This window comes from Calonectris borealis, chromosome 21, assembly GCF_964195595.1.
Source record: "Calonectris borealis chromosome 21, bCalBor7.hap1.2, whole genome shotgun sequence".
Taxonomy (NCBI): Eukaryota; Metazoa; Chordata; class Aves; order Procellariiformes; family Procellariidae; genus Calonectris; species Calonectris borealis.
The window spans coordinates 237,964-251,983 of record NC_134332.1 but is presented as its reverse complement, the minus strand read 5'-3'; the positions used below and the strand labels follow the sequence as shown (position 1 = coordinate 251,983).

At 58.3% G+C, this 14,020-nt stretch overlaps 1 protein-coding gene across 1 annotated transcript; it reads right to left on the bottom strand.

Moving 5' to 3' along the window:
• Positions 1-973: 973 nt before the first annotated feature.
• SAPCD2 (suppressor APC domain containing 2) lies at positions 974-13,386 on the bottom strand. Its single transcript, XM_075170958.1, has 6 exons — positions 12,954-13,386; positions 7,980-8,113; positions 4,155-4,301; positions 3,905-4,006; positions 3,246-3,359; positions 974-2,847 (listed from the first exon to the last, which is right to left on the bottom strand). The coding sequence occupies exons 1-6, from the start codon at positions 13,369-13,371 to the stop codon at positions 2,719-2,721; spliced, it is 1,044 nt and encodes a 347-aa protein (XP_075027059.1). The 5' UTR covers positions 13,372-13,386; the 3' UTR covers positions 974-2,718.
• Between the last annotated feature and the right edge of the window lie 634 nt (positions 13,387-14,020).

Here is a 14,020-nt window from a genome sequence, read left to right as displayed (position 1 = left end):
CGGGCCCAGGGCCAGCACTGCCGGGCCGCGGCTGGGACGTTCCCCTGGGCCTGGGCAGCGGTGGCAGCGGGAGAGCTGCCCTGGCTCTGCACAGAGCGGCGCTGAGCGGGGACAATGATCCTCTCTTTCCTTTGAAAGACCTCACAGGCTTCACAGCCAAGCAAAGGCATGAAATGGGAACTCAGGGCAATTATCGCCCCCCCCTGCTTCTTGCCCAGTCTGGGATTCGTGGCTGCCCTAAGCACCACTTGAAAAAGGCCGCAGCAAAGATCAACCCCCTCGTGGGGGACTTGGCGCAGGTCCCCCTCCCGGCTCCGCTCCCGGCAGGAGCTCACCCCCGAGCGCTCTGCAGGGTGCAGAGGGTCCCAGCTCACCCCACAGCCCAGCTGTGCTGAGGGGCAAAGGAAGGTGCTTCTGGCCAGCGTAGAGCCCCAGGTTCGCCCCAAGCGGGTGCTCCCACCCTCGGCGCAGGGCAGAGGGATGTGCGTTGCAGCGCACCGTACCAGCGAGGTCCCCTCCGGCTGCCCCTGCAGGAAGGAGCCACTGCAGAGAACCACGGCCACCACTGCCCACAGCCACGGGGGCCAGCACCGAGGGAAGGGGCTTAAAAAGAAGTAAGAGGTTGTGAACTACACCAGCACCACCAGAGGAGTACAAGCCTCCAGCACGTCTTCTGGAGGAGCAGCCAAATGAAGCTACAAGCACTGGAAGAGGTGCAGGTGGCTTCGTGACCCCATCCCACAGCGGTGAGGAGAGACCTGGGGGTCCCCAGCCCCAGAGCACTGGGAAGCCCTAAGGGGACAGGAAAGGGCATGGGAACATGGCCTGGAGTAGAGCCCCCCAGCTCCTCGAGCTCAGGCTCTGATTGTGCAACCTCAGCTCACCCCACATCCCGTGGGACAGGAGAGTCAGGAACTTCAAGGCTTGCAGCAGTAGATGGGCTGATTTAGGCAGAGAGACAGAAGGATAAATTAAATAGTTCACCCCACTTTATTATTGCTACAGACAGGTGACCCTCCTCATAACGAGGGTCACTTCTAATTAAATCTCAGGCAAAACAGGCACTGGACATCAGAGGTGGCATCATGAAAGAGATGGCAGGTACCAATGCCCAGGGGACAACTAACATCTTACTCCTGTAGATAGGGGACATGACTAGCCATGGCCTTGCTCCTCCTCCCTCTCCCTGGCACTCTGCTGATCTCCACTCTCGTGCAGGACAGCAGGCACAAGGGTAGAGCAGGGATTCATGCCTGCAGTGAGCTGCAGGTCAAGATCAACCTCAAAGAGAAGAGCTGGATGGGAGAGACAGCACTGGACAGATAAAAACAGGAGTGAGAAAGGAATTGGTCTGCATGGTGCCCAGCCCATGGCAGGGCAGGTCCAGCACCTTCTGCCCAGCTCCGTGTATTGTGCCACAGCATCATGCCAGGACAGTCAAAGCATGAAACAACCCTGGAAAGAAAGATCCTGGTCTTGGAGCTATGGAGGGCCAGGCCTGTGCTACATGGGGATTCACAAGGATCTCCTATGAAAGTACCATAAATACCAAGTACCAAGCCACAGTGGAAGACATCGTTCAGCTCAAGCATCATCACTGAGCTGGGTGGGAAGGAGGAGGTATCCTGAGATGCACCAATCTAACAGGAACCACACTTAGACCACCACCCCAAGAGACCTGGAGAGGGGTGCAGTTCACACTCGGGATGTCACCCCGGGGAGCCAGCGTACACCACCAGGACAGGCAAAGCTGCCATTTCTCCACTTGGAGATGTGCAAAGGAAAGAGCCCATCAGACTCTGCTCCATCACCCACGTTCAGTTAAATACAAAACCTTGTTCTAAAGCCCTTCTGTGAAGTCAGGCTTGTGTTAGCATCCTCATGCTGTAGGACATCATCTCGCCTTTTAAAGTCATCATGAAAAAAATATAAGCCTGGCAGTCATAAGGAAACATTTGCCAGGTCAAGCCTGGCAGAGGGATGTAGAGGTGTCTGCCTCAATCCGCAAACAGCCTGAAACAGCAGCTCAGAGGTATGGACTACCTCGTTTGGGTCTATGGCTCATTAACTACAGGAGCCTGCAGACGTGTAAACAGCGACTAAGGCATCACTACCGCAAACTGGAAAGAGGGATTACACCAGCAGAAGCACCAGCTCGGGCACTGCTCTGGCCCAGCATAGTGTCACTGGCAGGCAGAACTCAGGCAGCAGAGAGAGGCCAGGCATGGCCCATTTGATTTTCAATCTTGTCTTCTGACAGTGGGACAAGCAGGGGACAGGCCACCCTTCAACAGCCAGGCTTGCCTGGAGATGCCAGCTGGACTGTTGAAGATCCATCATCTTTTTCTGAGAGCAGCCAAAATTCAGCCTAAGTCAGGCCAAGGGCACAGCAGCTCCCCCATGCGCAGGCAGCACGGGCAGCGGCAACCAGCAGGTTGGGGATCACGGGGCTGGGGGTACAGTCCCTGCAGTCCGATCAGAGACAGAAAAGGAGCAGCTTGAGAGCAGCACGGCTGGAAAGCCCAGCAGCAGAGCAGTGCGGGGTTGCTCCCCAGGCGGGGTCCGGGAAACGCCTTTCCAGCTTCCTCCTGCAGAGATTCCACAGGCAGCTCCAGGCCTCGAGACATGACACCTGGAGCAACGGGTGCAATGGGTTTTGGGCCAGAGTCCCACAAAACCCCCGGGGAAGCTCGAGGACAGGGAGCGGGGAGACAGGCGCTAGATGAAGGTGGAGTCCAGCTGGCTCGTTTCATGGTTATTGTGGGCACGAGCCTCAAAGAGCTGCTTGATCAGGGCGGATTTCTCCTGCTCCAACTGGGTGATGCGTTCGCTCTTGTCGGTCACCTCCTGCACGGGACAGAGGAGGAAAATGCTGGCGTTTGCTGTGCTGCAGTGAGCCCGGCCCTGGCTGGGGCATCACAGGTGCCCCTTGGCCAGCAGCCCTGCTTGCAGACCCCAGCCACAGCATCTGCACCCTCTCGTGACCTGCATTTGTCACAGTCTTTTCCTTCTGGCGGGGATGCCCCATCCCTGCCCACGGACCCTCACCCAGCAAACAGCTGGACACAACTGCGTGACGGGGGATCTCCAGGTGCAGCCCACACGCCCTTCTCTGGGACGACCAAGGTTGGCCAAGCTGAAGGAACACTTTCCACTGCCTCGTACTCCTTCCCCAGCCCCATCCCACCCCTCCCTCCTCTCCGCCCCCGCCCAAGGGGATCTCCTCCCCCTGTACCCCCACTCACTTTGGTGAGAAGCCGGTTTTGCTCTTTCAGCATGTTGATGGCTTGCTGGGAGCCTGCTGAGGCTGGGGATGCCGCGGGGACCGGCCTGCTCAGAGCTGAGGAGGGGTTTGCTGGCTGCAGAGAAGATGAAGGGAAGGGATGAGACATTGAGCCTCCTTCCTCGTGGCCCTCCCCAGCCTTTCTCCACGGCCAGAAGCTGTTTCTGTGGCACACGGGGAACTGAGAGAAGCCAGCACAGGATTAAGACCCCAGCACAGGCCATCGAAGGGTCTCCAGCAAGGCAGGCAAAGGTGGGAAGCTTTCCTGCCAGTGTGCCCGGCTCCTGCCAGGAGCCTGGCAGGACAGCCAGCTCCAAGAGGGCTGACTCAGCACTTGAGCAGGATGGTTTCCTTATTCACTTGACAATGGCTACATGTTTTTGGGGATCTCCTTTAGTCCGCAAATGCCTTGAGCATCCTCCAGCCCAGCTTGGGACCAGCTGTGCTGTCCTCTTGGCCGTCCCCCATCCCCTATCTTGCCCACGTAGCCAAGTCACCTCCCCAGAGCCCGGGGAAACTCTGGCAGCTCTGATGTCAGCCCAGCCACCAGCATAAAAGTGGGGACAGGATGGATTCCAAGCTCATGCAAACAACCACATGATGCTAATCTGCTGCTCTCACCTTGCCGGCGGTGGAAAGGAGGTCACCCAGGCAGCGGTTCACCTCCTGCAGCTTGGGGACCAGGCACCCCAGGTGGCTTTGGCCGCCCTCAGGGAGGAATTCCTGAGCAACAGGGAGGAAGAAGAGGCTTGGGGTTACCATGGGGCCGGCTCCAGGTCCAGCCAAGTCCCAGCCCAGTTCTCCACACCCTCAGAGCAGCCCCAGACCCTCCCAAGCAGACGGGCATCCAAAGAAGAAGCCCCAGACTCACAGCACTGGTTTTGTTCTTCCCCAGGAGCCTTTGGCGTTCCTGCATGAACTGGATGTGCTGATGGTACCACTCCCGGGCACGTTCTACCAGCTCCAGACCCTGCAGCAGGAAATCCTTCTCCTGTTCCAGCTCCTTCATGTGCTTCAGCTGCAGGACATAGCGCACAGAGATTTCACCCCCTCCCCACCAAGGCCTTGTCAAGCCCCAGGAGCTGGTTTCTTCACAAGGCGCAGAGGGATATGGATATGGGCAGGGGTCTCAGCCCCTCTCCCCATGAAAAGCCGTGGAGGAGCATGATGATGGCTGCTGCCTGATGCTGCTTTGGCGGAAGAGTTCTCCGGTTTGGGAGAACAACGGAAGCAGGCAAAGGACAGTCAGATCACCTCCACCCTCCTGCTCCCCACTGCAAAAGCAGGTTTCTCTAACTCGTATTTATCCAGGGACGCAGCAAGAGCGGGGCCTGCAGCCACTCCCCACATCCCCCCACGGCTGCGAGCGTCAGCCAGCAGCACAAACGCACACAGCTTTCGGCGAGCAGCAAGCAGCCGAGCTAAATGTGCAGACTGGAAGCCAGGGGAGAACCTGCAGCCCCGTTTCCCCAGCGTTCTGCTCTGCTCCCCCCTCTGCTTTACCCCCGAGGCACCTCTGAGCTGAGCAGGGCACAGCATACTCTTCTGCTTAGTGTCCCTGTGAGTCTTTCAGGTTCAAGCACCAGCATCACCTGGAGAGGGACGTGGGGACGTTTGTGTGCCTGGAGGGCTGCTACAAGAGTGCCTGGGGCTCCTGTCCCCAGACCAGCCCCCTGGGACAGGCAGAGCAGGACCCTGCGCCAGGTCGCGGCACAGCCAAGGCTGCTGCAGGGCAGGTGGCTCGGCCCCTCCATCGGCAGCAGGGCTGGAGCAGCGGTCTGTGCCCCAGGGGACACGGGGTGCCCTGCTCCGCTGCCACCTTCTTCTCCTGCAGCCCCTAGGCACTGCGCTGCCACCGGCAATCACAGAGGTGGTGAGAGAAGAGGGGACGTCCCTGGGGAACAGAGTGACCCTTTCACCAGCCCTCACCCAGTGAGCCCAGGGCTCTCCCTCCCCTTCTCCCGAGCCATGCCAGCCTACTCCCCCAGCTCCTGCCCTCCTGTCTTCATGCCAAGAGCACGGAAGACTGCCTGCCTTGCTGCCTCTGCCTTCTCTGCCACAACACAGCCTGGCTTCCACCGCCCACGCACAGACTGGGCTCCAGGAGAGTCTCCTCCAGGCACCAGTGGGACTTCGATCACCCAGAAGCTGCTGGATGCTCAGGAACCTCTCCTGCTGCTTTGGAAGAGCATCTGGAGGGGGACAATTCAGCTCAGAAGCAACCCTGAACAGATCCCCACCCCCAGGGACAAGTGAGACCATACCAAGACCTTCTTCAGGCCACCAGTGCTTCCCCATCCCCACTGCCAGCCCCAAAGCCTCCCAACCACCCCATGCCAGCCACCCTTTGAGCCAGGGCTGCTCTTGCTCCCGCTGCTCCTGGAAATGCTGCTCGCAATACAACAGCCCCCCCCGCCACATGCTTGGATGGACAGACAGACCAAAGGGGACATACCCACAGGAAGAAGCGCAGAGCCTCGGTGCTACGCAGGCTGTTGCTGAGGGGCATGAAGAAGGTGCTGTATGTGGCCAGGACCCCCACCCAGCCTGGCCTGCAGCCCACGACCGCCTGGCCTGCCCTGGTCCCATCAGGCTTGCTGGTCAGCACGGTGACCGGAGGAAGAGGCAGCATCCCACAGAGCAGTGGGATATCACCAGCTCTGCTGGGTGTGGGGACAGACGGCATCTCCCTAAGGGTGGGATGCTCTGGGGCAGAGGCAGCTTCTGAGGCAGGAGGAAGACAGAGCGCTGGACTTGGCTGGTGCTACCCAGGATAGAAGGGGAGGGGACAGTGCTGTACCCTGGGCTGCCTACAAATGAAGGCGCTCAGCCTCTCACAGAAGGTCTCATCCCAGCTACCCCCCGTGACCATGGGGAAATCAGGCCGATCGATGACGGACTGACTGAAAAACACCAGCTGAGCGGACACCAGCTGTGGTGGTGCAAAGGGTCCCGGGGCTGCAGCACAGCCCACATACCTCTGCTTCGCTGCTCAGGATGAACCCATCCTGGGGCACCCCAGGATGCAGGACGGATTACCAGTGCTCCCATCCCCTCATGGACTTTAAGCAAATTTGCCTAATCACAGCGGAATGCCTTGTCGCTGGGGGGGCCCAACATCCTCCCAGCATCAAGGGGGAGGTGACAGCACCGCCCTGCACAGGGATCAGGTCCTTGCTGAACTCAGACCTGCTCCGACTGTAGGCTCAGAAGTGGGAATAGTACCCAAAAGCTCTTGCCAGAGTGCCAGGGAAAGCTTCCCACCTGCGGGATGGGACAGACATCCCTTCTCCGGAGGGAGAAGTGCGCTAAAGGCAGTGCAGCACTCAGGTACATGGGGAGGAGGAAAGAAAGGCAGAGGACCTCCCTCCCACTGCCCCCACAACAACTTGGGGAAACAGAGGCAAGGGCAGAGCAAGAGCCCTTGTGGCAGAGCTGGAAACAGACCCCAGCTCTCGGCGAGACACGCTGGCCACCAGCCTCTCCTCACCAGTACCAGGCAGGACCTTGAGCTCATGGCAGTGATGGGCTCCAGCCTGGAGCTGCACACAGAGGGAAGGGCCTTGCCAGGGAAGGAGGGACCTTCCCCTCTCCAAAGCAGCAACTCCCAGCCACCAAAACCCTGAGGACCAGAGACACCCATCCCCGGATGCACACATCTACATTTATTACTCCGTGCCAGCACCTCTCAGCAGAGGCCCCCTTAGCCCAAGAGGGCACCAATCCCTTGCATGGCTGCAAGCCCAGCAAACCATGTGTGCACAAACAGGCCAGGCATCGGAGCGTGTTATATTCCCCAAGGCCAGCACCAGGCTATAATCGATGCTGCCCGCGCCGCGGCTCAGCCCTGCTGGGCTCAGGGAGCAGAGTGACACCAGGGTGCGAGGAGTGGAAGTGCAGAGGCGAGAGCCGCACCAGCTGGAGCTCATCCCACTTATCACTCATCCTGCAGGCTGGGTCCTGGCTCAGTTCCCAGGAAAATTTAGCTTGAGCTTGTGGGCAACGTGCTCAGGCAGCTCCTCCATCCCACTCGGGAGCAGTGCAGATCCCTTCATCCAGGCAATCTGATCCAAGCCTCTCCACACAGGTACAGAGAGAGGGGAGCACATCCCTCCATCCTGGGCTGCCTGGCTAAATTCAATGCTGATTTCTCTGCATTACTGGCAAAAAGTCTCTCGGGAGCCACAAGGATCAGCATGCTTGAGCCCCGACCTACAGAGAACATCTGGTAGGGGACACAGCCCCGCACCACCGCTCACCAGCGCAGAGCGTACCTGACCTTCGCTGGAGTGCTTGAGAGGCCCAGAGACCCACCTGCTCCTACACCTACACATTTGCCTTTCCCTGCCCAAGTTTTTGCCCATGCGGAAGGCACCCACGCAGTCAAACGCTGGCTTTGTGGGCTGCCCCCACTCCAGGGGAAGGCAGGGTAACATGTGCCTCCTCCCTGTCTAGCACAATTCGGGCCAGAAAGCACCTCAGAAGTAATGGCAGGACCTCCACATACATCAACAGAGCTTTGTATCCAAAATACCAGGATCTGCTCGACTCCCCACAGCTCACATGTGCAGGGTGGACAGGGGGGAGCCACAGCCCAAACAGAGCTTGTGTTAGTGGTGAGGGACCCCTGCAATCCACCTTCCCCCAGGGACCACGGGCCCCTTCGCTGGAGCCCATGGCAGGACTGTCCCCTTACCATGCTGAAGTCCACGCCATTGGTGATGGTGTGTCTCCGGTGTTCTGCACGTCCCCTCTGATGCCTCCGAGTGTCCCCAGCCCCTGGATGGCTGCCATCTCCCTGGGACTGCCCAGCAGCCTTAGCATCACCACCTGTAACAGAGGAAGGCATGAGGCCGCCAGCTACTTGCAACAAAAACCTCCCCACGGCCACTTCTGTGGGACTATCTGCAGGTGGTCTTGCGAAGGGATGTGGCACGGAGCAGCTGAGCAAAGCACTGGCCCGAGCGCCTGTTTACATCTTTGTATGGGCAGGGCAGGCTTCAGCAACAACTTACTTGGCTGGGCCAGGCTGGCAACAGACCTCAGTGGTCACCTTCTGCAAAAAGCAGGCAGCTTCCAGGCAATGCTGTTTCAGTCCCAGCACAGGCAATTAAACCATTAGTGATATTGCCTACCCTCGTCCTGCCCTCATGGGATCCCTGGCTCCCGCTCACGTGGCATAGGCTCTGGCAAGAACCTGACTCCTCCTGAAGGCAGCTCCTGCTTGGTGATGGGCTTGGCCATGCAGATGTCCCCCCCCAAGACCCCATGCCTGTGGTCTAACCATAAACCAGGCTGTAGGTTTTCCAAAATTTTATTAAAATCCCAACATCCTATCCTGCAAAAGATTGATCTACTACAAACACATGACACTTGTGCAAATCCATGCATAAGCTATTTTTGCAGATTAAGTTCATACTGGCAGGTTTTAGGCTGGATCAGCCACCTCCTGCCTGTGCTGCCTGTACGCTGAAGCAGGTATTGGCTGGGCACCTGCAGTAAAGTCAGTACAATTCCCGCTCTGCCCGCCCTGGCAAACTCGCCAGAAACGCAGCCCTGTGGCCGTGGCCAAGCCAACTCAGATCCCTGCTTCTGGCCGAGCACCATCCTGCCGCCCCGAACCGCAGCACCAGCGCAGCCAAGGGTGCAGCCAGCACCCTCCCCAGACGTGCCCGGGCAGCAAGCCTGCTGCACCTCCCTTCTTGCCTCGGTCCCCTGCCAAGTCCCCAGCAGACCCTGCCTCGTGCTCACCCCCTTGCTCTTGCAGCTCATCCCGCTCTCTGCGCACAGCTTTTCTCGAGAGTTTCTTTCCCAACCTAGCTTTCAAACAAGAGCAACACTGAGGTAGGCAATCGAAGGCAGGCAGTGAGGCAGCTGGGGAAAACACCTCCTCCTCGGGACCACTCACCACCTATCTCCCTGGCACCCCCACCCATCGCCACATCCTTCTCTCAGGGGTTGGGCACGCGCCGGCTCCCAGGCGCCAGAGCTGCCTGGCGCAAATCTAGCACATTCCCTGCTGCACAGGCACGAAGGTCTGCGAGTGCCAGGACAGGGTGCATAGCATTGCCTGGGCTGGCACATCACTGCCTGCGGCTCCACAAGTCTCCTCAGCCGAGCACATGGACACGATGGAAGAGGGATATGGGGCAAGAGAGGGCAGCCGTGGCCGCAGGAGCCACCCTTCACCTTGAAGGCAATGAGGTCTGGAAGAGTTGCACCATACTGGGGCTGCCTGTGCTGCCACGTTTGCACCAGTTCAGCAACAGGAGCTGGACTCAGGCTCAGGGGACAGCAGGCAACGCTACACAAGCACCTCGCGAAGCCTGTCACTTTATGTCACTGGGGAAAGAAGCCACCATGGCACAGGAAAAATCCTCCTTCTGGTCCATCATGGCATCCCGCTTCTCCTACCAGCAAGTGCTCCGGCGTAGACAGGTCTCCAGCACTTCAATAAACACAGTCTTTGATATCACCCATTCATTTGTTTTGCCAACTGTTTGTGGTTTCATACACCCATATCTACCTGGGAGGAACCCAGCAAGACCAGTGCAACCACGTACATGTTCTCCTAGCAGACCTGTAGGACATCCTGCTTGGGAAGCTGAGGAACAGCCCCAAAACCAAGGGTAGCTTCAATAGGCAGAATCCCAAAGCAAAGCCAGGAGCACCTCTGGGAAGAGCTGCAGGGTAGAAACAACATGTTAAAAAGGTTTTTGCTGGTGTTACTTGGAAGTGCCAGGTGGAGCTGAGCTGAACCTGTGATAAGAAGGTGCTCTCTGGTCAAACAACTGAACTCTGTGCACCTGAGCTGACAATGTAGTGGCTAAAACAGGACCCCTGCTAATGAGCTGGGATCACTTCTTAGGCAAAGAGCAGAACCAGCTCACCAGAGGTGGAAGACATCCTGCCATGAGATATGGGATGGTCTCCTCCCTCCCAGAGCCTCTCTGCCCCTGCAGGGCATGATCCCAGCGTTTGCCAGCCAGAGCATGTCTCCAGGATGAAGCAGACACCTCATTGTCATTTTACGCATTTACATACCTGTCCTTGCAATGGCCCAGATAATAACAGCTACCTACAAACCACCCCTCCTTCCTGCCTGGGCCACCAGCTCGCCAGGCAGCTGCTAGAGCCAGGCCACCCCAGCAGCAAAGGCAAGCGCTGTGCTGGGGAGAAGGCCATGCCCAGGGCCACCACAGACCTCCTGGGCAAGGCACTTTCTGCTCTGTGTCTTAAATTCCCCAGGTCTCAGCTCTCAGGGGAACCACAAGGGTAAAGACCCCCAACACCAAGACGCTCAGGTGCTGCTGTGACAGGCCACCTAGGCACCAGTGGTAGGGAAGGCATCAGGGTGACTTCCCTGCCCAGCGACTTCTCCAATACCAGCCTCACCATCCTCGCGCCTGGCAGATGCTGTTGGCTCCCCAGAGACCGTGGCTAGCGCCCAGCGGGCTGCTCCAGCACCACTGGAAGCTGACTCCGAGCAGGGACTTCTTCAGAAACACTTCTGCCCGTACGCTAATGGAGGTTAGCGGGAAAGAGGGGACAGAATCACCGTCCCACTCGCTCACTGCGCCCCTGGACACACCGGGAGGATCACCTGGCCCCAACCTCTCTCATCTTGCCATGATTCGCATCCAAATCACCTCTGACACATGCAGATGCCCCCTGGACCAGAAAGCAGAGCTAAGGTGGCATCCTGTGAGCACCTCCTTCCCCCAAAACACAGATAGGGAGAGCTTCCTCAGACTCTTTGCAGTTGATGAGCACTGATACACCATCTCACTGCACTTGGCTGGCTTCTCACAGGAGCTACCTCATGCAGCTTATGAGGCTCAGAGCAGCCTCGAGCCCAAATGATAGAATCTTAACAGAGACAGGGCTTCCTGGACCCACGGGCAGCTCTCAGCACCCAGCACATTTCTCCACAGCGAGAAAGAGCTGTGTCCTGCCACGGCAGTGCCCAACTCCCTCACAGCCAGTTGAGGAGAACATCTACCTGTTCAATCACACCCTGGAAAACCCTCTGTGGTGGGAGGGAGCACTGAGCAGCTGTGCGGGATCTGGAACTAAAAGACATAGAATAACTCTGAGTTATAATGTTTGCTAAGCTGCTGAATCAACCTGAAATTCAGGTCTGTTGCCAGAATACAGCCCTGCACTGCGGGAAGTTGGCAGCAAGGGCTGAGGCACTAACCCTGCCTGCAGGCTCAGGACATCAGTATAACATCAGCCTATAATGGAAAAATCCTCAGCAACCCGAAGGTTGCTGTAGTCATCTGCTTATTCCTTTCCAGGGCAGAGCTTTCAACTTGCTGTTTATTTACCAAGCAGGATTTTTTTTCAGGTTTTTCCAGATTTACACTCTTGACGATAGAAGTACCAGCCTGCTTAATAATATTCCCCTAGATGAAGCTCCAGTGATTAGTCTGGAGGCAAAATAGAAAGCAGAGAACCTCAACCATGGGTAAAGTTTCTTCTCCACCCAACAGAAGAAGGGACTGGGCGGGAGCGGGTGGGAAGGGAAGGCAAACCAGCCCGGACAACTTTCCCAAGGCAGAGGAAGTCATGGCGCTCAGTGTTGCAATACAAACACCAGCTCCTCACACAGACCTTTGTGTCCGTAGATCTCAAAGAGCTTCACAAATCCAGATAAAGAATTATTAGCTATACCAGATAAGTCCAGAAGCCTGGTTTCCTTATAATGTCTCCTACTGACAAGCAACAAATCAAGATGCCAGTGAAATAGTCTCCCCCTTGCCAAGGTCAGCATGCCACCTGGGGGTGGCCCTGGCAGAGCCAGTACGGGGACCCTAGGTCCCAAGGAAGGGGCAGAGTCCACAGGGACCTGCCGGTGAGCTCTGCAGACAGAGCCCTGGCCTGGCCACTCGGACAGCACTTGGGGACAGCAAAGCACATCTCCCCCAAGCCGATTTCTCATTTAATTATTGCTTAATTATTTATTATTGTAAATAGTGCTGTGGAATTATCCAAACAAAAAAGTTAGATCAGGTTTCGCTATTTTTTTGGTCCAAAACATGGATGAAATCGTGAACCAAGCCTTTCTGAGCGCACACCCGCAGCATGGAGCCCACACAAGCACAGGGCTGCTCCGTGACCGCGGCTCTCGCTCCAGCAAAGCTGCTCGGCTCTCAGAGACCCCAGGGCTCAGTGACTCTCTGAGACGACCAGCTGCATCACTCACCCCCCGAGGAAGGTCACCTACAGACTTTGCGCCAAGGGACAACCACGGACACGTTACAGTAAAGCCCTTAATTCTTCTTGTCACCGCTATAAACAGACAAGCACCCACGCGAGAAGAGATGTGAAGGGAAGCACGAACCCGAGACGGACAGCGGAGCAGCATTCTCTCCATCCCGGTTTACCGGCAGCTTGGATCAAAGCCCACCAAAGTCAAAATTAAAAATAGCAGTAACTTTTGCAGAGTTTTACATCAGGCCTGCGGGAATGCTTGCTGCTGGTTTAAGCCCAGAGGAGGAACAGGTCTGCGCTGCCAGAGGACCAGAGCAAGCCGCAGGGTCCCAACCCGCCCTGCCTAACTCCAGCCTCCGGCAATGGTGCTGCCCGCACCCTGGAGCTGCCCGCACAGAGCCGGGCACGTTCCTCGCCCGACTCCGCCGCTCCCAGCCCGGCCCCGCTGGCTCACCTCGGCCGCGGGGCTGGCTGTGCCCCGGTTCCCGCTGCCCCGTGCTCTTCCCGCGCCGCTCCTCGGCGCAGCGCGGGCTCGGCGGCTTCTCCACGCTCCGCCGCCCGCCGCCGCTGCTGCTGCTGCTGCCCTCCACCGGGGGTTCAGCACCAGGCAGGGCAGCGCGCAGCCCCAGCACGAACCGCTCGAAGGTGAGGTACCCGCTGGCCGGTGCCGCCCGCCGCAGCCCCTCCATCACCCCGGCGGGCAGCTCCCGGGCTTCCGCTCCCCGCCAGCGGGACTCGATCTCCCGTAGGTGCACGTAACCCCGCCGTCGGTCATCCAGGATATCGAACAGAGTCCGCAGGCTCTGCAGGAAAACCCGGGGAAGACCCTCGGTACCGGCGGGGAGCGACCGGTCGCCGCGCTCCGGGGCCATCGCTGCCACGGCCGCCGCTCCCGAGCGTTACTCGCCGCTCCGGCCCCCGCGTTCCTATTGGTTGGTGGCGGGAGGTCCCGCGCTCTGATTGGCTGGCGGCGGGCGGTCGCGCTGGCCATTGGCTGAGGGGGAGGACGGCGGTTTGAGTTCCACGCGGCGCCCTCCCCCCACTCCGGAGGGACCGGGACCCCCCCTTCCCCCCCGGCCGAGAGCGGGGCGGGTTCAGGGAGGTGTCTCCTCCTCCACCCCACCGCCATCCGAGACCCTACACCCTCGGTAACGGCTCGGTGACCCCCGCCCGGGAAGAGCCGCCCTGGCCGGTGTCCGTCCACCAGACAGAAATCCTCGTTTCTGGCAGCGCAGACCCGCACCCGCTGCTCCCGCTGCTGCAAATCTCCTTATTTACCAGCAGAACTTAGGGTACCGCTACCTGCGCCCAAATGCAATGGGTGCTTCTGCTGCCGGTGGTAATAAACAGCTTCGGACAGTTCGATTTTTGCATCTCAAAGACACCGTAACCTTGCAGAAAGGAAAGCGGCTCTCTTTTTAAGCAGAGATACCTGAAGACCTTACATCCCTACAGACCTGAAGATCTTACATCCAGAGCAAACGTGATTAGTGAACAGGAAGAAAAAAAAATCCCAAACGT

Bases quoted from the DNA above. Each gene is read 5' to 3' on its own strand.
- SAPCD2 (XM_075170958.1), bottom strand. From the start codon at position 13,371: ATGGCCCCGGAGCGCGGCGACCGGTCGCTCCCCGCCGGTACCGAGGGT. The intron at 8,114-12,953 runs GTGAGCCAGCGG...CCTCTGTTACAG, and splicing joins CAGCCAGCCCCGCGGCCGAG to GTGGTGATGCTAAGGCTGCT. The intron at 4,007-4,154 runs GTGAGTCTGGGG...CCTGTTGCTCAG, and splicing joins GGAAGAACAAAACCAGTGCT to GAATTCCTCCCTGAGGGCGG.